Source organism: Salmo salar, chromosome ssa29 (assembly GCF_905237065.1).
Source record: "Salmo salar chromosome ssa29, Ssal_v3.1, whole genome shotgun sequence".
NCBI lineage: Eukaryota > Metazoa > Chordata > Actinopteri > Salmoniformes > Salmonidae > Salmo > Salmo salar.
Window position 1 is genome coordinate 23,502,993 of NC_059470.1, and position 24,972 is coordinate 23,527,964.

The 24,972-nt window shown below is 42.2% G+C and overlaps 1 protein-coding gene across 3 annotated transcripts in view; it reads right to left on the reverse strand.

The window, feature by feature from the left end:
* LOC106590432 (5'-AMP-activated protein kinase subunit gamma-1) overlaps positions 1-24,972 on the reverse strand; it is a 178,383-nt gene that overhangs the window by 114,709 nt on the left and 38,702 nt on the right. Inside the window, exon 1 of one of the 3 annotated variants that reach the window (XM_014181472.2) lies at positions 3,825-4,597. The exons of the other annotated variants lie outside the window; for them this stretch is intronic. Coding sequence (XP_014036947.2) covers positions 3,825-3,924 — 100 coding nt within the window. The 5' untranslated portion in view covers positions 3,925-4,597. Of the gene's footprint in view, positions 1-3,824; positions 4,598-24,972 lie in introns of those variants that run through there. 3 annotated transcript variants of the gene reach the window in all.

A 24,972-nucleotide genomic window follows, 5' to 3' on the forward strand; every position in this document is an offset into this window, starting at 1 on the left:
TGAACTCATACAGCTGTCAACTCTTGTCATTTTAATCCATTTCACATTTGCTAGCTACCTTTTAGATCGAAGCCCATATAGAATGATTGAAGATGATAGAAGCCCATCTCCTACTGTAAATAACCTACACACTTGTGTGTGTATCCAGCCAGCCAGCCAGGTAGAAAAATGGCAGAAAAATAAAAGACGGACATCAGAGTATTTTTCAGTACACCAAAACGCAAAGTAAGAACCCTAGTAGCCTAATATCTCAAAGACTAGTTGATAAAATGTTCATAAGAAAGAAATTAAATTCTAATGGAAATGTTTCACAATGATGTCATTAGGCAGAGCAGGCAACAGATGGCACACCGACAGCAGAGTTGGGGACAGATATGCAGGGACAGACTGGCAGAGACAGGGAGTCTCAGGTAAGTTTGTTGAGTCTTTGTTTGGCAACATTATGAAAGGTTCAAAAAATTTTTTACTTGTAAAATAGGAACATAATTGGAAAATGCCATGGATACCCCCACTCTCAACTTAAACTGGTGACTGAAGTAAGATTTGTTAAAGGCAATGGTATTGCTGTTGTGATTAGTTGTGTAGTTTTGGGTACCGGTAGTTAGGAGTACGGCAAACACCTTATTTCTTTGGTTCCTCAATATACATTTACCATATTACAATGTAGGCTATGTGTTACAGCACTACTTTTGGTGTCCCCCTCAGGAATTGCTCTTGAGAAAATTTAATGTAATTGTCCCCTCCAAAGTGGATATCAGATTTTCGCCCCTGGCGTCTTCATTGCACCATTATAGTTGTATTTGGTTCTTGATGTGTCACTGTTAGCGTTGCAAAGCTGCAAATAATTTACCAAAGTTACCGGAATCTTCAGTAATTTGGGTAATTAACATAAAATGTATGGCAATCTATCGTAACTTTGGTCATTTTATACTTGAATAACTCAAGTAATATACCCTCCCTTTGCAACCCTAGTCACTGCTACATCATGAACCAGATGGAGAGAAATAAATAAGCACAGGTCGCCTGACGCGCTCGCCAGCTGATAAAATAAAATGGCACAGTACAAACTGACTGAAAGAGACAATTATTTATTTATTTGACAGCTCACAATCCATTTAGATTAGCAGAGATGTGTGGGTGGTCTGCATTTAACTGTTATCCATTTTAGCTATGATAAACAACATGCCTAAAGTGTCACACTTAAAACAAACTAGGGGAAAAAAATCCTAACGACTTAGAAGTCAAACAACCCCTGGGTTTCATTAAATCACAGTGCCATATAATCAACAAGTTGAATCATGGGATGTCATGGTGTGAGAACCATGGTAACAGAGTGTGTGTATGAGAGCGAGAGAGAGCGCGCTATTGGGCAGTTTCCATCTGCGACAGTGTCATGTAAGGTGACAGAGGCGAGAGCATTCAGCAGGGTGTACCAGCATGCATTTCAGGGTGGGCGGGGGAGCATAAACCAAAACAGAACCTAATAGGACCGTTAGATTTACACTTTTCACACACACACACACACACACGGCCATGTGACACCTCCAGTGTTTTACAAGGGAGAAATACTGCTGACTTATTCTTGACATCCAATCATTTGGATGAGTGGTCACTGGTCACCCATTCTGACCTACAGTATTAGAAGTGTTACTGGTTCGACTCTACCCAGAGCTAAACATTAATCATTTGGATAATGAAGAAAGCCTCTAAACACATTCAATGGCTGCGGAGGCAACAAACTATGACCTATGACCTTTCCAGACCCTTCAAGACTTAACATAACGACTATATAGTGACTTTAATTGTGTGATCATAAGTAGGGAGGTGACCAATAAATTGATTGATTGACTAATCAATCAATGGCACTATGTTTTCATAATGGTAGGAGTCTGACTTGCTATGTCCTCCAATGTCATTCCTCAAAGAGCTTTGCACACAACAGCCAGACAGGAGAGGTGCAGTTTTAAAGTGTGCAAATACCCTGACCGCATTATACTAAACATCGATCAGTACCCTTTTTCATAGGCCTGCACCAATATACTCGGGATAAGCTTTAATCATTTGCAAAGATTTTGGGAAAACACAACAAAAGATGTATTCACTGTTGTTGATTCTTGATCTGAAAAAGGAAGACGTTTGAATTCTAAAGGAAGCCAACAGTGCCACCTAATGACGTCAGAAAACAACTGCATTCCTCCATGTCAAACGAAACTCCACTGAATACCCATTCAAACATTCTGTCGTAGCACAGCGCTAATACAGTTTTGAATTTCTCTGCAAACACCCGGTTGCCAGTTTGGATCAAATGCAGATTTTAATCTAAATGCAATCTGTGAAAACAAACAGACTGTGTCGTGAGGGCTTAGACAGTCAGGGTAATGGCATCCCATCACTCCACCCAAAGTATGGACAGTCAAAGCTCATGTATTCAAACATTTCCCTCTCACTTTAAATGATCATCCTCTATTGGAAAATAAAAAACTACAGGCAGTAAATAAATGATCAGCGTATGCAGTATGTGATGCTGAACTACTGTAAATAACTACAAGCATTTCCAGGTCCAGGTTGTTCCTTGCTGTTTTACTCTGTTTTCTTCTGTTTGGTGCCTAATGAACAAACATTTTGTTACTAGATGGGGTGTTGCCAGGAACTGTTCAAATATCAGCCCTTCGGTGAGTGAAGTTAAACCAAAAGGTTCTTTAAAAGCTCTCTGTGTTTATCAGTTGTTGGGGATGCTATTTGAAAGAGCATAGATGACAAGACTACATGACACACCTCACATCTACCAGGAAACGTATTTGACATTATTTACAGACTTTGAGGTGATCGTCATGGCTTTTTAAGAACTTCAGAGCTGTCGAGTAATTTCAAGGCAGCTAATGAGGAAAAATAAGTATCTTTATTAATCAAACGTTATCCATGTCAGACGTTCAAACCTATGCTGTATTGCTCTGTTCATTTTATTTATATTTCTTGTTTGTACTCCAAAAATTCGGAACACCTAATTCCACTTTTAAATGGGAATAAAAAAAATCCTAAGCATAACGTCAATAATGCAAAATAGCAACTGTCACTGCGGTCTAAATGTGGCTTTAAATTTTGGCCATCCCCAGAGGTATTCCTGTAATCAGGCCTTCACACTGTAATCTGTCACTCCATTCACTGACAGTAGCCATGGTGATTACGTAAATGGCTGGTTTTAGTTTACAATGGAACCATCTTCCATTCCCTGATGGCAAAAATAAGTGTGTGTATGTGGAAGGAGCGTATCCTTTCCTCGCGGTAAAGGACATAAGAGAACTCCGTATCAATCCAAAGAATGAACTGCAGGCACTCTAGGAAATTAGCTATCCAGCCAGCGTGGCACACAGTGAGAGTGCACTACCCCAAGTTGAGATCAGGCCCATGAATGTGTTTTTCAAATTTTGTCATAATAAATAAAATAAAATCTTCCCTTATGTTACAGAAACAGATAACTGAAATGCCTTAGTTGTTTCACTGGCATTTTCTCACTCTCAATAGAAACTATCTTTCTCTGGCTTTGCATGCTAGCAACACCCTGGTGACATTACAACATCCTAAGCTTCTGAAGCCTTCCAGTATCACATCAGTCATCAAGCCAGCTCCATGAGAAGACAGTGGACTTTATGTTAGATCCAAGCAAACTCGCACACTCACTCCCACACACAGTCACTCACTGAGCTTTTCTGAAGACTTGCCACAGTTTTGGCATTAAATGTACAAACCTAGGCTATTCAATCACATTACTGTAACTGTTTGAGTACAAGTTGGTATTAGTGTGTATACAAATGCTGCCCGCTTACTGTTTCCCACGAGGTCATGGGGCTCGGACTGCCTCCTCCCTGTCCGTCTGTCCGGCTCCTTCTTCTTCTTGCTCGCCCTCAGGCTCCCGAATCGCTTCATGGGGCACGATGATACACAAGTATAGTGTATAAACCCAAGTAGAACATATCCGACTAAATACGAGATATGATTCAATCAAGCCTGAACAAGACCCGATTCAAGCATCAATGTTCACCTTCTTGCAGAATCCGCACTTGAAACAAGCTGGGTCAATCTTCTCCTTTAGGAGCCCTGCCAAACTGATCCAAGGACAATACTGAGTAGTGACCGTCAATCCAAGTAGATGATCCCAGGGGTTCTCTCCAATATAGACAGCGTGGAGAGACTGGAGATTAGAGCCAGCTAGATAGTTCACAGTAGGAAGGGAAGCAGGAAAGAAACCAGGCAGGCAGGCTGGCAGGCAGGCTGGCAGGCAGGCTGGCAGGCAGGCTGGCAGGCAGGCTGGCAGGCAGGCTGGCGGCAGGCTGGCAGGCAGGCTGTAAGCTTAACCCCCAGAGGAGAGCTGGTCTCATATAAATCTCCTTCAGCTCTGAATCGGCTATTCTTCTTAAACGCACTTCCCAAGAGAACCTGTTCTGTCCTTCTTTCCCTGCAGCTCTCTCTCTCTCTGTCTACCTCCCTCTCTTTGAATCTTTGAACGCTCTGATCCACTGAGGCTTCCAGCAGCAACAGAGTCCCTGCTGCCGTAGACTGTCATGTACAGCTGTGTGGCTGGTGTTCCTTTAAAAAAGAGGCTGCATCACAGAGAGGCTGTAAAAGGAAACGAAACCCGCTCCCTCTCTCTCACACACACACACACACACACACACACACACACACACACACACACACACACACACACACTCTTTATCTCTGACAGCGATTGGCTCTGAGCAAAGCCCTGACAATCCCCCCCCCCGCCTGCCGCGCAAGCTCTCCTGTTCTTCCAGAACTCTCCATCTCTCTCACGCAACACACAACTTTCCTGCGTAGTGTTTCTTTAGCATGTGCTAGTGTTGATAACAGGTATCTAACAATATAACATGGTTTTATTACACAAGTGCCTCTGTTGATTTCTACTATCAGGAGGGACAATACGATGGATGTTCACTGATACGTAGTATTTTTCATTCAAGGGTCAAAGACACACTCACACACACTAACGCATGGACTAAGCCGATACCCCAGTGATACGCATCAGTACCTGTAAGTTACAGACCACAGGTTAGTATGACAAGGGAAAAGTGTGCTGGGAACTACCTGGCTAGTCATAGGTAAAGCCTGGGTGGTCCTGAGGATTTTTAACTTGAACAAGACTACCAATCTTGTTTAGGGAGACCATCATCAATAGCACTTTTGTAAAAACCCAACGCTTTGGAGACGTTTTTGTGAGGTTGAGCATTCTGCATGGAAGAGCAGCACAACTGCCTCAGAGTTACTGTTCTTTTCTCAGCCCCTGATATGCCAAAGACTATCTGAGGTAAGCTTGAGTTGGTTTGTGTGTAGGGAGCAGTCTTTTTTGAAGGTGGTGATATTTCTTTCTTTGGGAAGTCTACGCTCAACTGAACACTGGCTGGAGCAGGGGCGCGTGTGAGAAGGAGAGCAGATTGTTTCGTTCTGGAAAACTCCACAGGTCAGCAGCGACCAGAGTCAGTTGTATTGTAAACACCATGGGGCTAATGAAGTCACAGAAGAGAATTAAAAACCAACAACAAATCAACACTGACATTATAACACTATAATTCCACAAAGCTCTTTACACCTCCTACCTGGGAGCCAAAGTCCATAATTAATGTTGACGACAAAGAGATCAGGAATAACCTACTGAAACCAAACTTAAATTGCCAAATGCCCCCTCCATCCCCACATTGATGCCAATTGAAAACCCCAGAAAACTGTGACAAAGTAAAATGGCTCAACTCTTCTTCAGACGGCAGTGTTTGGCTTATATAAGAATAATTCAATAGGCTCTGATGGATCTCCTCTCATATTCATCATATCCCTGTCTCTGCCCTGTTATTTCCTGTTTAGAGGGGCACTAATGTGCCAGTAAATCTCCCAAACAACCTTATTTAAGTCTGAGGGGTTTTTTTCCTTCTTGTGAGGGGGGTTTAACTAATCCCTCCCAAAATCGTTTGACTTTCTTTTTTTTAACCAAAATGCAATTAGGAGTACAGGCCAAAGAGAGAAGGGTGAGAGGGAGAGTGGGAGAGAGGAAGAGGGGGGGAGGGAGATGGGGGGAGAGGAGGAGAGAAAGGGCAAATGAGAGCGCGAGAACAAGATATAGAGATTGTGTGAGGGAGGGAAAGAGAGAAAGACAAAGAGAGAAGGGCAGAGACAGTGGGGCGGAGAAGATGGAAAGAGAGGTTGAGAGAAATGTCCTTGACTTTGCTTGACCGCTTGGACATTTAGCTCGGAATCCTTTCATGTACTGTTGGTACGCATTCAGCAGATAAAAATGTGTGTTGGAGTGTGTGTATGTTGTTATCACTTATCTTGCATCATGGCTTCAAGCCATGACATTTAACATTATAGTCCTTACTCACAGTATAGGTCCCTTACTTTATCACACTCCAGTACTAACCCTGTAGCACTGGGGGCTCATGGGAAAACATGTACATAATAGTTCAATACATTCATAAAGGGGGGGGGGGTTAAATTGGCAACCTCATCTGCTGGCTGCTGAAGGTCAACTTGTGTTTCTGGACAGAATCCAGATCAGTCTAGTCCATGCTAATTACTCACCTGTTGACACCCTCTTAATAAAACCTCTTAAAACACACAAGAATTTACAGAGTGGGAGCCATGTGTGGAAATGACCTACCCGTCTGTCAAAGCTGCCTCTAATGCAGCTTGGTTTGAAGTGAGAACCTGGTGAACTTGCATGGTAATGCAGAGTATGGCAACATACTAAGAACAAAATGACTATGTGAGGTCTGTACCAGACCTGTGTTCAAGGACTGTACCAGACCTGTGTTCAAGGACTGTACCAGACCTGTGTTCAAGGACTGTACCAGACCTGTGTTCAAGGACTGTACCAGACCTGTGTTCAAGGACTGTACCAGACCTGTGTTCAAGGACTGTACCAGACCTGTGTTCAAGGACTGTACCAGACCTGTGTTCAAGGACTGTACCAGACCTGTGTTCAAGGACTGTACCAGACCTGTGTTCAAGGACTGTACCAGACCTGTGTTCAAGGACTGTACCAGACCTGTGTTCAAGGACTGTACCAGACCTGTGTTCAAGGACTGTACCAGACCTGTGTTCAAGGACGGTACCAGACCTGTGTTCAAGGACTGTACCAGACCTGTGTTCAAGGACTGTACCAGACCTCTGTTCAAGGACTGTACCAGACCTGTGTTCAAGGACTGTACCAGACCTGTGTTCAAGGACTGTACCAGACCTGTGTTCAAGGACTGTACCAGACCTGTGTTCAAGGACTGTACCAGACCTGTGTTCAAGGACGGTACCTGACCTGTGTTCAAGGACGGTACCAGACCTGGGTTTGTTGGCTTTCTAAAACTTTAGCTGCGCTTGATTTAACCTGTCCAGATCTGCACCAGAGGAAGATCCTTCTCTCCATCACTACATCATCACAACAACAGAGTATAACTATGGGTTGTGCTATAAGAAAAAGAGTTACAAACTGTTAAAGTCCCTGGCCTGAGCCCTCCCCTATAGGGTGATTATAGGGCGATTAGCCAATGTCCTCTGAGCACAAACACCTGTCAAAACCTCTCTCCACGGCAACCAAGACTAAGCTCTCCTTGTAAGTCAAATAAGTTGATATCCATATTGAGAAGGGAGAATGGTCAGTAGTCTAACCACTGTTAATAAATAAATGTTATATGGCCTAGATTGTTTGCCCATATTGTTCACCCGCACATGGCAGTGTCGAAATAATCTAAAATGAGTGCAGGAAAGGCAGAAATGTATGAAAATACAGAAAAAAAGTTGAATTGAACAGTATAAAACAATCATAATGGAGAAAGACCCATTGATATCACTTAGAACGTATGTGTTGCCACCCTAAAAGGTCACTCACTACTCATATAGCACATTTACAACTTTTATTATTTAAAATATGAAATACTGTCAAATACTGTCATTCTGTCCATTTTGTTTTTAACAGGCCAACTATTAGAGTAGGTTTCCCACAATCCCATAACTAGAGCTCAGTATTACAGCAGAATGAAGCCAGCCAGTGCTGCCACACATCTACTGTCTGGTTCATGGACAGGCCACCAATGTTTCTTACACAATCAAACAGAATGGCTAAGCACAAAACAAAATGACCACACACACCAAGAGGACATATTGTCATGTACGTGTGACAGCATGTTTCTCAGCTCAGCAGCCCACAATCCATATAACAAATCAGAATGATTGAGGGGTGTTTTAGTGTACTCACAAACTTAAGTGAGTTGCACCCATACTCACAATCCCAACATAATTACACATTCACAACTAAACATTGTCCTCCCTCTGTTCTCTAAAGCACGTCTCGCAATGTGGCTGAGAACGGGCCTTTCTCACAACACACAAGCACTTCTAAGGTCCTACGATGCTTTTCTTTATGCTTTCAGTTTGCCCTCCACAAGTTAGCAATTAACAGAGAGCAAAAACATTGCCTGAATTTGGAAATACAAATACACTGTAATCTGGCAAGCATTTTTATCTAGATATGCCTTTGGAGCAAGTATTCAGCCACAGAGTTCCAGGGTACTGGACGTTCATTCCTGCCCTAAGATGGAGGGTCCATGATGGAATCCCTTTTCTGGACAGTGTGCAGAGAGATTTAGCCCAGTCATGTGGCTAATAGGGAGGTCCGACGTTTACACTGACTCTGAGAACGTTGTGACTGTCACGCCGCTAAAATAAGGGCTTCTGTGACACCCTGATGTCACTCTCCTGTTCCAGTGCTAACTGGCCAGTCAGCTGCTCCACGCGCGAGGATGCTTGCTGGCGATGCTCTGTTTATTTGACGGTTGCCGAGCGACTGGGGTTGTGAAAGCGGAGAGTGATTATGGGATTGCTGCTGGAGGGCTTAGGTGGAGCTCCTGCTGCTGCTGCTGCGTTGTCACTCGGTACACAGAGAATCACAGTGAAGCATAGGCTATACGAACACGCACACACACACATACATTTAGTCCACACAGAGGTATAATTCATAGTAACAGATATATAAACATTTAGTCCACACAGAGGTATGCTTCACACTAACAGATATACTAACATTTAGTCCACACAGAGGTATGCTTCACACTAACAGATATATAAACATTTAGTCCACACAGAGGTATGCTTCACACTAACAGATATATAAAACATTTAGTCCACACAGAGGTATGCTTCACACTAACAGATATACACACATTTAGTCCACACAGAGGTATGCTTCACACTAACAGATATATAAACATTTAGTCCACACAGAGGTATGCTTCACACTAACAGATATACACACATTTAGTCCACACAGAGGTATGCTTCACACTAACAGATATATAAACATTTAGTCCACACAGAGGTATGCTTCACACTAACAGATATATAAACATTTAGTCCACACAGATGTATGCTTCACACTAACAGATATACAAACATTTAGTCCACACAGAGGTATGCTTCACACAAACAGATATACAAACATTTAGTCCACACAGAGGTATGCTTCACACTAACAGATATATAAACATTTAGTCCACACAGAGGTATGCTTCACACTAACAGATATACAAACATTTAGTCCACACAGATGTATGCTTCACACTAACAGATATACAAACATTTAGTCCACACAGAGGTATGCTTCACACTAACAGATATATAAACATTTTAGTCCACACAGAGGTATGCTTCACACTAACAGATATACAAACATTTAGTCCACACAGAGGTATAATTCATACTAAGGGATATACAAACACAAACATACACCATTGAAAAGCTGCTAGGGGAGGAAACAACTAGAGTGTAGTAAGTGTATAGGTCAAGTCTGCCAACCCTGCATATCATGTGGAGGCACTAGTGACCTCAGCAAATCAGAACATTACAGTACAAGCTTAGGGTACAAGCTTATGTATACATTCCTCACCCCTACCACCCTCACAACAACAGGCCCCCAAACCAGAACTTTCACATCTCTGAGGGGGGATCAAGATGGTTGCCCCCCCCCCATTCTTCCATCCCCTCCTCTGTACCTCACTTTCATTTCAACCTCTCTACCAGTAACATGACCTACACTAACCTCTCTACCTGTAACATGATCTACACTAACCTCTCTACCAGTAACATGATCTACACTAACCTCTCTACCAGTAACATGATCTACACTAACCTCTCTACCAGTAACATGATCTACACTAACCTCTCTACCAGTAACATGATCTACACTAACCTCTCTACCAGTAACATGATCTACACTAACCTCTCTACCTGTAACATGATCTACACTAACCTCTCTACCTGTAACATGATCTACACTAACCTCTCTACCTGTAACATGATCTACACTAACCTCTCTACCAGTAACATGATCTACACTAACCTCTCTACCTGTAACATGATCTACACTAACCTCTCTACCAGTAACATGATCTACACTAACCTCTCTACCAGTAACATGATCTACACTAACCTCTCTACCTGTAACATGATCTACACTAACCTCTCTACCTGTAACATGATCTACACTAACCTCTCTACCTGTAACATGATCTACACTAACCTCTCTACCTGTAACATGATCTACACTAACCTCTCTACCTGTAACATAATCTACACTAACCTCTCTACCAGTAACATGATCTACACTAACCTCTCTACCAGTAACATGATCTACACTAACCTCTCTACCTGTAACATGATCTACACTAACCTCTCTACCTGTAACATGATCTACACTAACCTCTCTACCAGTAACATGATCTACACTAACCTCTCTACCAGTAACATGATCTACACTAACCTCTCTACCAGTAACATGATCTACACTAACCTCTCTACCTGTAACATGATCTACACTAACCTCTCTACCTGTAACATGATCTACACTAACCTCTCTACCAGTAACATGATCTACACTAACCTCTCTACCAGTAACATGATCTACACTAACCTCTCTACCAGTAACATGATCTACACTAACCTCTCTACCTGTAACATGATCAGCTTCCTTGTCTCTACCTTCCTTCTCTAGCTTACATTCTCCAATCTAGCTCTTTTCAACAAAACATTGGATGCCGATAGCCTGCATACCTCAGCTTGAAGGTTGAAATGTTGCGTCCTTAAACAGCGCACATAATCTTCTCTTTCCTTTTGCTTAACATACTATGTCATCTCCAGCACCTGCTTAAAGCACTGGACCGTTGTTATTGTATACTGTACTGACGTGGCCAGTAGAGGGCACAATGTGTCTGGATTGAAACCATGGTGGCTGAACAGATTCAAGGGTGTTTGACAACACCTTCCTATGGCCTCCTCCAACACTCACCAGTGTGCGGTAACTTAGGACCACTGGCCCAGTAGCAGTAGGATGGGACTGCAGAATCTCAAGTACACATTTGTTTAAAGGTAGACTCAGGAACATGACATCATCATACAAAGCAAGGGGACTTCTTTCTCACAGACATCAACAACATTTAAATCTGCCAAGACTGCTACTATTGGCACTTCCCATGTACAGTACATACAGCGCATTCGGAAAGTATTCAGACCCCTTGACTTTTTAACATTTTGTTACGTTACAGCTTTATTCTAAAATGGATGAAGTTGTTTTTTCCATCATCAATCCACACACAATACCCCATAATTACAAAGCAAAAACAGGTTTTTAGAAATTGTTGCAAATGTACACTACCGTTCAAAAGTTTGAGGTCACTTAGAAATGCCCTTGTTTTTGAAAAAGTTATTTTTTTGTCCATTAAAATAACATCAAATTGATCAGAAATACAGTGTAGACATTGTTAATGTTGTAAATGAGTATTGAAGTTGGAAACGGCAGATTTTTTTATAGAATATCTACATAGGCGTACAGAGACCCATTATCAGCAATCATCACTCCTGTGTTCCAATGGCATGTTTTGTTAGCTAATCCAAGTTTATCATTTTAAAAGGCTAATTGATTATTAGAAAACCCTTTTGCGATTATGTTAGCACAGCTGAAAACTGTTCTGATTAAAGAAGCAATAAAACTGGCCTTCTTTAGACTAGTTGAGTATCTGGAGCATCGGCATTTGTGGGTTCGATAACAGGCGACTCCAGGATGCTGGCCTTCTAGGATTAAGATGGGTAAAAGAACACAGACACCGAACAGAGGAACTCCGCCTAGAAGGCCAGCATCCTGGAGTCGCCTCTACACTGTTGACGATGAGACTGGTGTTTTGCGGGTACTATTTAGTGAAGCTGCCAGTTGAGGACTTGTGAGGCGTCTGTTTCTCAAACTAGATACTAATGTACTTAGTGCTCCAGATACTCAACTAGTCTAAAGAAGGCCAGTTTTATTGCTTCTTTAATCAGAACAGTTTTCAGCTGTGCTAACATAATCGCAAAAGGGTTTTCTAATGATCAATTAGCCTTTTAAAATTATAAACTTATAAATATTCCATAAAAAAATCTGCCGTTTCCAACTTCAATACTCATTTACAACATTAACAATGTCTACACTGTATTTCTGATCAATTTTATGTTATTTTAATGGGATAAAAAAGGGCTTTTCTTTCAAAAACAAGGACATTTCTAAGTGACCCTAAACTTTTGAATGGTAGTGGATAATTTTTTTTTAAATAATGGAAATATTACATTTACATAAATATTCAGACCCTTCAATCAGTACTTTATTGAAGCACCTTTGGCAGCGATTACAGCCTCGAGTCTTCTTGGGTATGACGCTATAAGCTTGGCACACCTGTATTTATCCCATGCTTCTCTGCAGATCCTCTCAAGCTCTGTCAGGTTGGATGGGGGAGTGTCGCTGCACAGCTATTTTCAGGTCTCTCCAGAGATGTTCGAATGGGTTCAAGTCCGTGTCCTGGCTGGGCCGCTCAAGGACATTCAGAGACTTGTCCCAAAGCCCCTCCTGTGTTGTCTGGGCTGTGTGCCTCGGGTCATTGTCCTGTTGGAAGGTGAACCTTTTCCCCCAGTCTGAGGTCCTGGAGCAGGTTTTCATCAAGGATCTCTCTGTACTTTGCTCCGTTCATCTTTCCCTCGATCCTGACTAGTCTTCCAGCCCCTGCCACTGAAAAACATCCCCACAGCATGATGCTGCCACCACCAGGTTTCAACATAGGGATGGTGCCAGGTTTCCTCCAGATATGACGCTTGGCATTCAGGCCAAAAAGTTCCATCTTGGTTTCATCAGATCAGAGAATCTTGTTTCTCATGGTCTTTAGGTGGCTTTTGGCAAACTCAAAACAGCGGTCGTGTGTCTTTTACTGAGGAGTGGCTTCTATCTGGCCACTACCATAAAGGCCTGATTGGCTGAAGTGCTGCAGAACCTTCTGGAAGGTTCTCCCATCTAAACAGAGGAACTCTGGAGCTCTGTCAGAGTGACCATCGGGTTCATGGTCACCTCCATGACCAAGGCCCTTCTCCCCCGATTGCTCAGTTTAGCCGGGCGGCCAGCTCTAGGAAGAGTCTTGGTGGTTCCAAACTTCTTCCATTTAAGAATGATGGAGGCCACTGTGTTCTTCGGGACCTTCAATGGCGGACCACCAATGGGGGACCTTTTTGGTACCCTTCCCCAGATCTGTGCCTCGACACAATCCTGTCTCAGAGCTCTATGGACAATTCCTTTGACCTCATATGGCTTGGTTTTTGCTCTGACATGCACTGTCAACAGTGGGACCTTATATATACAGGTGTGTGCTTTTCCAAATCATGTCCAATCAATAGAATTTACCACAGGTGGACACCAATCAAGTTGTAGAAACATCTCAAAGATGATCAATGGAAACAGGATGCACCTGAGCTCAATTTCGAGTCTCATAGCAAAAGGACTGAATACTTACGTAAATAAGGTATTTCTCAAAAACTGTTTTCACTTTGTCATTATGGGGTATTGTGTGTTGATTGATGAGGGAAACTATTTATTTAAACAATTTTAGAATAAGGCTGTAACGTAACAAAATGTGGAAAAAGTCAAGGGGTCTGAATACTTTCGGAATGCACTGTACATGATAGATAAAAGCCTTTCTGCACTTCATTACCAGGTGCAATCTACATTCAAGCGATCTATACAGTCCTGTGACAATATATATAACCTAGCGTGCAATAAATGGCACATGACGTCTTGACGTCATTGCAACCAGTTTTTCCAGTGGGAACAATGATCTGTACACCGATCAAGGGCATGATGTTGTCTCTGCAGAAGCCCCTAGTTATCTCTGGAAAAACAACTCCATCAAAACAAAATTCCAGCAGGTCCAGGGGTCTAATCGGACTACCAGTGGCCTAGATATACAGCCTACTCCTGTGTGTGTGTGTGCGTATCAATGGTGTGTGTGAGTGCATGTGCGTGTGTGTAAGAGAGAGACAGAGTGAGAGAAAAAGAGGGAGCAGTTGTTTTGACCACTTATGCTCTCTGTATGAGGTCAACCTGGCATTATGCAACAGATCTCGTACTATTGCCCTACTGTCTGATGACGCAGATGAATTAGTGTGCTTGTTAAAATCTCACTACTGCAATCTGACATACTTTTTTATTATTAGTGTGCTTGATGAAAACAAGAACACTACTGTTATTGGTGTGCTTGCTTCAGCAGGAGCACTAGCGTAATCAGACGTACTGCCTTGTAAGTGTTCTTGAAAGCACACTACTGGTATCTGACATACTTCAAGTCTATTATTCCGGAATCTCTTGCTCTTACATTGCTTATACTAGACAATTCAATAACTTTATGTCCCACAATTGCCATGTTCATTCATAGTAAAGTATTTGACCATATGTTTTTTCCAATTCAAGACATTGCAAAGATTAACTGTAGAATAGGATTTTTTGTACAGATTTTGTACTGAGGATCTTGGGTTGTCATTTATTTACACACAGAACGTGTAGACCACTCCAAGAACTATATTATCCAATATGGAAGAAGTTCTCTAATACATTTTTATTTACCAAACTGAGTCTACAAAATATTAAGAACACCTGCTCTTTTCATGACATAGACTGACCAGGTGAATCCAGGTGAAAGCTATGATCCCTTATTGATGTCACTCGTTAAATCCACAGGAGACAGGTTAAAGAAGGATTTCTAAGCCTCGAGACAATTGAGACATGGATTGTGTATGTGTGCCATTCAAAGGGTGAATGGGCAAGACAAAATATTGAATTGCCTTTGAAAAGGGTATGTTAGTAGGTGCCAGGCGCACTGGTTTGTGTCAAGAACGGCAACGCTGCTGGATTTTTCACACTCAACAGTTTCCTGTGTTTATCGAGAATGGTACACCACCCAAAGGACATCCAGCCAACTTGACACAACTGTGGGAACTATTGGAGTCAACATGAGCCAGCATCCATGTGGAACACTTTCGGCACCTTGTAGAGTCCATGCCCTGACGAATTGAGACTGTTCTGAGGGCAAAAAGGGATGCAACTCAATATTAGGAAGGTGTTCTTAATGTTTGGTATACTCAGAGTATATGAGATGTTTGTTTTGCAAAGTTCAATGAACGTGTTTGATTGGAACCTCTGGATTTGACCTCTTCAATAAAAGTTTCTACTGAACTTCATGTGTTGCAAGGTTGTTGTATATGTGAGCCTTGTTATAGAAGTGTATGAGCATGCAAATGGTTTTTGCGCATGTTCTTACTTTTGCAAATCAGGTTCTGGTCAATTAACAAACTTGTTTTTGTAATAAGGGGAAATCTACAGATGTGCTGGTGACAGCTTAGGATGTATTGGTTAGTCCAAGGAGGTAGAACAGACAGAGTGAGCGCTGCCCTAACCAATGCAAGACCCAATGCAAATTCTCATTGTCCCAGTGGAAGCACACCTTTTTATGAATCAGAGCTTAATTTCACCTTTTGTCACCTGATGAAGATCCTTCTGCATGAAAACGTTGGTCAATAAAGGTGGTAATTGGGAGCATATGCAGAGTACAGGCCTTTCGGTTCTTTCCTATTCGAAAATAACACATGACTTGCCTAGTTAAATAAAGGTTAAATAAAAAAATAGTGACCATTGCTTTCCCAATATTGCAGTCAATATACAGTACCAGTCAAAAGTTTGGACACACTTACTCAGTCAAGGGTTTTTCTTTATTTGTTACTATTTTCTACATTGTAGAATAATAGTGAAGACATCAAAACTATGAAATAACACATATGGAATCATGTAGTAACCAAAAAAGTGTAAAACAAATCTAAATATATTATATATTTGAGATTCTTCAAAGTAGCCACCCTTTGCCTTGATGACAGCTTTGCACACACTTGGCATTCTCTCAACCAGCTTCATGAGGTAGTCACCTGGAACGCATTTCAATTAACAGGTGTGTCTTGTTAAAAGTTAATTTGTGTTTCTTTCCTTCTTAATGCATTTGAGCCAGTCAGTTGTTTTGTGACAAGGTAGGGGTGGTGAGTAGGTGTGTCCAAACTTTGACCAGTACTGTATGTAAACATTGTATTTCTGTTGTACTCACTCCTTCTGCTCTACCTAGTTGGTCAAACTTCTCAAATCTTTTATATTTATATATTACACACTGTGATAAATAATGTACATCTGTAAATAGATTGGTTGTTTTTGTGTTAAAAAATGTATGAGCCAGACCAGGATGAAGTACCTGCGGATACAGGTGTGGTAGACACTTCCAATGGTTGCCATGGGAGTCCTATCAGAGATGATTTTGGACCGGTAGGAGTACGATTATTGAAGAAAAAAAAAGTAGATTCCTGCTTTTTGTCTAGCCCGCCAGTTGTTTCAGGCTGGGTAAAGGACAAACTGGGAGTGGTTACATCTGTGAAAGTTTGGAGAAGTGGAATTGTTTATATTTTTCGTGCATCCTCCGCCCAGAGGCAGCGGGCGCTGTGCTTCATGCGTCTCGGGGCTCAACCTGTGTCTTGCTTTACTCTCCGGAGCAGGGAGCCGCTCAAAGGAGTGATCAGTGGGGTAGTGTTGAGTGTAATGGTGAATCAAATTAAAAATAATATTCCTAGGGCCTCCCGGGTGGCGCAGTGGTCTAAGGCACTGCATTGCAGTGCTAGCTGTGCCACCAGAGATTCTGGGTTCGAGTCCAGGCTCTGTCGCAGCCGGCCGCGACCGGGAGGCCCATGGGGCGGAGTACAATTGGCCCAGTGTCGTCCGGGTAAGGGAGGGTTTGTCCGGCAGGGATATCCTTGTCTCATCGCGCACTAGTGACTCCTGTGGTGGGCCGGGCGCAGTGCACGCTGACCAGGTCGCCAGGTGTATGGTGTTTCCTCCGACACTTTGGTGCGGCTGGCTTCCGGGTTGGATGGGCATTGTGTCAAGAAGCAGTGCAGCTTGGTTGGGTTCGGAGGACGCATGGCTCTCGACCTTCGCCTCTCCCGAGTCCGTATGGGAGTTGCAGCAATGAGACAAGACTGTAACTACTACAAATTGGATACCTCGAAATTGGGGAGAAAAAAAATTACACTAATATTCCTGGTATTTATGATGCCATTTGGTGAGATGTAGGTGGCAATGGCGAGATTGAAAATACCCTGTGTCTTGTTGAGCTTTGACACAGAGTTTCTAGCTGACAAGGTCAAATTAGGTTATATTCGCTGTTCTGGGGTAGAATGTTTCCAATTCTGAGGCAGTGAAGAGAGTAGAGGATAGCCAAAGGGTGAGTGATTTGACTGGGAGCCCCCAGTGAGTAGGCCTGAAGAGAGAGATCCAGAGAGGATGAGGTTTAGTAAGGTTGGATTTGTTGCGTTTATAGCCATTGTGATCAACTGGACTGCACTGTTGGAGCGGAAATCACAGAAGATAGATGTGGTAGTTGCAGCAGCAGATAAATATTTGGGTGTGAGAGATTTTAGTGCAGAAGATCTTCAGGGAGTAGACGGCCTGGTGTAGGATTGTTTAGGGCCAAGGTAGTAGAATGGGGTTGTCACGCTTGCAGTAGTGGGTGTGGAGTCAGGCGCAGGAAACAGGAATAGTTGCTAATGGGCTTTTAATGAATTGCACCGTAAAAGAAAAGTACACCCACGAAAACACAACTGGGTGTGATCCAACAAACACAAGGATCCGATAATACGTACCACTGCATAAACAACAGTTGACAACAGAAAGTAAGCCCGCACACAGAACAGGTGGGGAAACGGGCTTAAATACTAAATTAAACACTAATCATACACAGGTGCAAACAATCAAGACAAAACCAACAGAAAAGGGAAAAAGGGATCGGTGGCAGCTAGTAGGCCGGTGACGACGACCGTCGAGCGCCACCCAAACAGGGAGAGGAGTCACCCTCGGCAGGAGTCGTGACAGGGGTGGTGGGTTTTGGGGGTAGTGCAGGGTTTGATGGTTGTGCAATTTAAGATTATCCCTTTCCCCTTTTCCCTTTATTTTGTGCCAAAAATTGACAACCTGAACACCGACCTGCAAAAGGAGCAACACAGAGTCTAGTTTGCCAGAAATTCACACGAAGAAGAAGAGATTCTGGAGCGGCGCCTGAGCCAGCGTTTTCCATCAACAAAACCCCAAATTATGGAATTTCTTGTGGAAAAAAAGTGTTGCATCCCTCCAATAGCGTTCCAGACACTTGTAGAATATATGCCATGGTGCATTGAAGCTGTTCTGGCTCATGGTGGTCCAATTAAGACACTTTATATTGGTGTTTATTATTTTGGCACTTACCTGTACGTGTTTGATTGTAACCTCTGGATTTAACCTCTTCAATAAAAGCTTCTACAGAATTTCATGTGTTGTATATGTGAGCTTTAATGTAGAAATATACCAGACTGGAAAGTTAGGCAAATAGTTTTGCTCATGTTCTTACTTTTGCAAATCAGTTCCTGGACAATTAACAAAGTTGTTTTTGTAGTGAGGGGACATACACAGGTGTGCTGGTAAAAGCAATGGATGTCTACATTAGACTTTTTGGACACTACCACTACAGCCTTACAGAAGAAAAGACTGCTTCGACAATCCAGGTTAGAAATGTCTGAATTTCATAATTTTTTAAGTTTAAATGGTTGGATTGTTGTAGAGACTAGACGTTTAAATAACATTAATGTTTAGCATGCTGCTGTTATATTTGTTTTGCTTTTTTATTTTACAGTCTAAAATGTACCTAGATTTTACTTATGTAAAAGCTCAAACTATTTATTGTGAATCATAATATTTGATTAAAACCCTTAACATACAGTAGATTAACAGATAATATCTGACTTTGAGGAGTTGTAAACAAATTACTCAGGTAAAAGGTTTTGCTGGCATGATTTAAAATACCATAATTTACATTTTTAGGTACTTAGCAGACGCTCTTATCCAGAGCGACTTACAAATTGGTGCATTCACCTTATGATATCCAGTGGAACAACCACTTTACAATAGTACATCTATATCTTTTTGGGGGGGTGGAGGGTGGGTTAGAAGGATTACTTTATCCTATCCCAGGTATTCCTTAAAGAAGTGGGGTTTCAGGTGTTTCCGGAAGGTGGTGATTGACTCCGCTGTCCTGGCGTTTTGAGGGAGCTTGTTCCACCATTGGGGTGCCAGAGCAGCGAACAGTTTTGACTGGGCTGAGCGGGAACTGTGCTTCCGCAGAGGTAGGGAGGCGAGCAGGCCAGAGGTGGATGAACGCAGTGCCCTTCTTTGGGTGTAGGGACTGATCAGAGCCTTAAGGTACGGAGGTGCCGTTCCCCTCACAACTCCATAGGCAAGCACCATGGTCTTGTAGCAGATGCGAGCTTCAACTGGAAGCCAGTGGAGTGTCCGGAGGAGCGCGGTGACGTGAGAGAACTTGGGAAGGTTGAACACCAGACGGGCTGCGGCGTTCTGGATGAGTTGTAGGGGTTTGATGGCACAAGCAGGGAGCCCCGCCAACAGCGAGTTGCAGTAATCCAGACGGGAGATGACAAGTGCCTGGATTAGGACCTGCGCCGCTTCCTGTGTGAGGCAGGGTCGTACTCTGCGAATGTTGTAGAGCGTGAACCTACAGGATCGGGTCACCGCCTTGATGTTAGCGGAGAACGACAGGGTGTTGTCCAGGGTCACGCCAAGGCTCTTAGCACTCTGGGAGGAGGACACAATGGAGTTGTCAACTGTGATGGCGAGATCATGGAACGGGCAGTCCTTCCCCGGGAGGAAGAGCAGCTCCGTCTTGCCGAGGTTCAGCTTGAGGTGGTGATCCGTCATCCACACTGATATGTCTGCCAGACATGCAGAGATGCGATTCGCCACCTGGTTATCAGAAGGGGGAAAGGAGAAGATTAATTGTGTGTCGTATGCGTAGCAGTGATAGGAGAGACCATGTGAGGATATGACAGAGCCAAGTGACTTGGTGTATAGCGAGAATAGGAGAGGGCCTAGAACTGAGCCCTGGGGGACACCAGTGGTGAGAGCACGTGGTGCGGAGACGGATTCTCGCCATGCCACCTGGTAGGAGCGACCTGTCAGGTAGGACGCAATCCAAGAGTGAGCCGCGCCGGAGATGCCCAACTCGGAGAGGGTGGAGAGGAGGATCTGATGGTTCACAGTATCAAAGGCAGCAGATGGGTCTAGAAGGATGAGAGCAGAGGAGAGAGAGTTAGCTTTAGCAGTGCGGAGAGTCTCCGTGACACAGAGAAGAGCAGTCTCAGTTGAATGACCAGTCTTGAAACCTGACTGATTTGGATCAAGAAGGTAATTCTGAGAGAGATAGCAAGAGAGCTGGCCAAGGACGGCACGCTCAAGAGTTTTGGAGAGGAAAGAAAGAAGGGATACTGGTCTGGTTTTGATGTCTTCACTATTATTGTACAATGTAGAAAATAGTAAAAAAAAAAAAAAACTCTTGAATGAGTAGGTGTCCAAACATTTGACTGGTACTGTAGCTAGCAACTTGCTTAAATATTTCTTAAATATTACATTTGTAATGTGTGGCTGTCTATCAACTAAGAAACACATGTTGATGGATTGTTAAAATATCACTCCAAGAAGAAATGTTTGTCCTTAATATTCACAGATTTCATTCTCAACAACTGGGAAGTTATGAGCACCTGAACATTTATTTCATGACAATTTTTTTGTACCCAGCACCTGCAAGTCACTGGATTGTTGTATACTACTTATTGAAAAGAGATGAACACCTCCATAGAAAGCAACACTACTCTCCTCACCAAATACGGTCTCTATCCATCTATGTATATAATTTACACTGCTGCCTACACCATCAACCTCTTCCTGGGTCTCCCCACCAATCTCTACGTCGTGTGGCTGATTGTGACCGGAGCAGGAGGGTTGGTGGCTTCAGATTTCTTCACTCTCAACCTCGCTGTGTCTGAAATCCTCTTCTGCCTGAACTGTCTGTTGAATATAATCTACATTTACTTCCAAATGAATGGTGCTGTACTGAGCGTTATACGATTCTGCATGGGATTCATCAGCACTGGTCGTCCTCTTTTTCAGTGTAGTGTCTGTGTGGAGCGTTACTTGGCGGTGGTTCACCCTGTAACCTTCCTGAAGTACAAACCCCTGAGATACAGGGTGGGGTGCTCTGGGCTGGTCTGGCTGATGGTGCTTGGGTCCTGCTTTCCACTTTAGAATTTCTTAGAAGATAGTAAGCTTGGTTTGGCATTCTCCATTTGTTTCTCCATCATTGTGGTCTTTGGGTTTGTGCAGCCCCTTCTCTACTTGCACAGGGTTGGGAAACTGCCCTGTATCAGCAGTCCCTGAAGAGATCTCCCTTAAAGGAGATGTTTGCTTTTTTACAACCAAATCAAAAAATGCTATAGAAGGGTCTAGACATTTTTTTTTTGCGATTTCACTTGTTTTTCAGAAACTTACATCAACCAGCGATTCATTTCCTCATCCTCATTGCGCAGTACGGGGACTCGGAAAAAACATTTAACAAATGCTCCAAAAACACCAAAATACTTCCTTTAAGAATTGGAAACACTATCAGTGTGGTGATGCAGAGGTCTTTAGATGTTGTACACATGAAAGTGTGTCATTCCAAACTTTCTCTGCAAGTTATATTCCATTTTGTGTGACTCGAGTCGTTTCCCCTGTCCAGGTGCTCCATTGTCCGTGTAGCCTGCTGCTACAGGTAACTGCCAAAATAAAGAAAATACCAACATAAAGTGTCTTAATAGGGAGTTGGGCCACCACACACCACCAGAAGAGCGTTAATGCACCTTGGCATAGATTCTACAAGTGTATGGAATGTCCTGTGTGAAAGCACCTGCTTTCAATATACTTTGTATCTCTCCTATACTCAAGTGTTTCCTTTATTTTGGCAGTTACCTGTAGAATGGACAAAGACGTGTGGTTCAAGTCGCAACAAAATGGAACATAACATTGCGGATAAAGTTTGCAATTACACAATTTCATGTGTACAACATCTAAAGATCTGTATCAATATACTGAGAGCTTTTCCATTTCTAAAAGGACGTATTTGGGTGTTTTTGGAGCCTTTGTTAATGTTTTCCAGAGCCCCCGTACTGCATAATGAGGATGAGGAAATGAATCACTATTTGGTGTAAGTTTCTCAAAACCTAAAAATAAAACAAAATCGGGAGAAAAATAGTGTCCGGACCATTTCCATCCATTTCCATCAAAAATAGAGATTTGTTTGTAACAAGGCAAAATTCTCCTTAAATATGGGCTAGACTTAGCATTTCTACATGCAAATAGTGCTAAATGTGAACGCTATATCTCCAGTAGTAAAGGAATACAATTCCATGATATAAACATAATTATTAAACGCTGTCCCTGCAGCAGGTATTTTTGAGATTAAGGTAAAGAAGTAGTGCAATGCTATTTTAGGCATTTGTAAGTCGTGTTTTTTAAACGCAAAGAAATCCAATCTATTGCTAATCGTGCATGTAGCTCCTTTAATTACTAGGTACAAGTTGTTGTCTTGTGTGAGTTTTCTATACCATCACAGAAATCAATTACAAAAGACCTTTGGAACCTAACATTAATATAAAGGTAAACATTACATTTATTATCCTGAATTAAAATAATTCGTTGTAATTGCTTGAGAGTAGCCATTTTCATTTGTGTACTGCATTTACATGTATATATATTGTGTTAATGGATTGTAATCATACTGTGTGGTGAATTTAAAAAAAGCATATTTATAGAATTATTGAATAATAATGAGTTATCATCAATCTAATAACGGAATTGTAAATGTCTTGTATTCAACCAGTCTTTCAAATGTAATTTTCTAATGTTGAAACTCACTGTATGCTGGCCTTGAAAAGGTATTTATTTTAAAGAGAAGATAACCTTGATTGCTTGATACTCAATAAATAATTCCACTGAACTTCGATAGTTTCTGTCCTAATAGATATATTACAATATGTACAAGCATATACTGTATATGCTTCACCTTGAAAAAAATTAACCACTTCAATAAAAGCTTCTGCTGAAAGTCATGTTTATTTGTTGAATAATACACTACATGATCAAAAGTATGTGGACACCTGTCATCTTACATCTCATTCCAAGATTATGGGCATTAATATGGAGTTGGTCCCCCCTTTGCTGCTATAATAGCCTCCACTCTCCTGGGAAGGCTTTCCACTAGATGATGGAACATTGCTGCTGGGACTTGCTTCCATTTAGCTACAATAACATTTGTGAGGTCGGGCACTGATGTTGGGCGATTAAGCCTGGTTCGCAGTCAGCGTTAAATTTAATCCCAAAAATGTTAGATGGGGTTGAGGTCAGGGCTCTGTGCAGACCAGTCAAGTTCTTCTACACCGATCTTGACAAACCATTTTTGTATGGACCTCGCTTTTTGCACGGGGGCATTGTCATGCTGAAACCAGAAAGGGCTTTTCCCAAACTTTTGCCACAAAGTTGGAGGCACAGAATCGTCTTGAATGTCATTGTATGCTGTAGCATTAAGATTTCCCTTCACTGGAACTATGAAAAACAGTCCCAGACCATTATTCCTCCTCCACCAAACTTTACAGTTGGCACTATGCATTCAGGCAGGTAGCGTTTTCCTGGTGTAAACCTCTCACCAGGCTTGAATATGACTCTCACAATGGGATACTCTACATAAGTGAGAAGGACATCTCCAATAAGAATTCCTATTGTAAACTATCTAGGGTTATGACAATAGGGTATTAACTTCAGATGAAATGATTATAGGTTTCTGTTATTTAATCAGGATAAACTATCCCATGCATTAAATTAAATTGAAACAATCAATGACTCCACCAAGGCAACATACATAAGGTTCAATATGTGTATTAATGCATTTTCAAACACAAATACATTTTAGACAACATCAAAGGAAATAAAAATAATAAACCCCAATGAGTCGTGCACAACCCGTGCCAAATTATCTCAAGTTAGCTTAAACAAACCGTTGGCGCGTTTTTCAGCTCGAAAAAAATGACGACACCCAAAAATATCCAGAAGCACCTCACGTTGTGGTTACTCACTACTTAGTAGATATTCCCTCAGCGAAGTATGGCAGTTCCATGCAGGTTTCCTCACAAAGTCCAAGGCAAGCACAGCTACCCATGCAGACAGTACTCCTTAGCCGTAACCGATATCCCATGGGAACACGAACTCGTTAAGCTTCCCAAGCAATTATCTCCAGGTGTCACATGAGGCTAGGCTAACCTCAAGGCTGGCAAATATCTCCACGACGAGATGGTAGCTTCAGTCTTTATTAAGTCTTAACAAAATTATAACAACTCTTTTATAAAATAAAATTGGTATTTCCCTTCATGTCTTAGTAGGTATGGATTTTGTTCTAGTTTTGTCGTCTTCTTTTATAATTTTTCTTCACCAACGGTCCTAATGTAAAACGTCCATCCTTTTCTCAACGTCTCTTTCCCTCCCTTTTTTCCCAGGCCTCCTGTTAACCAGGTCAACTCCCATTGGCCACAGTTTAACAAGCGACCTTATTGGTCAAAACTTAAACTTCAAAGTAAACCAAACTATTCACTTATAAATTAAATAAATATTTCTTCAAAAAGCATAATGCATTAACAACA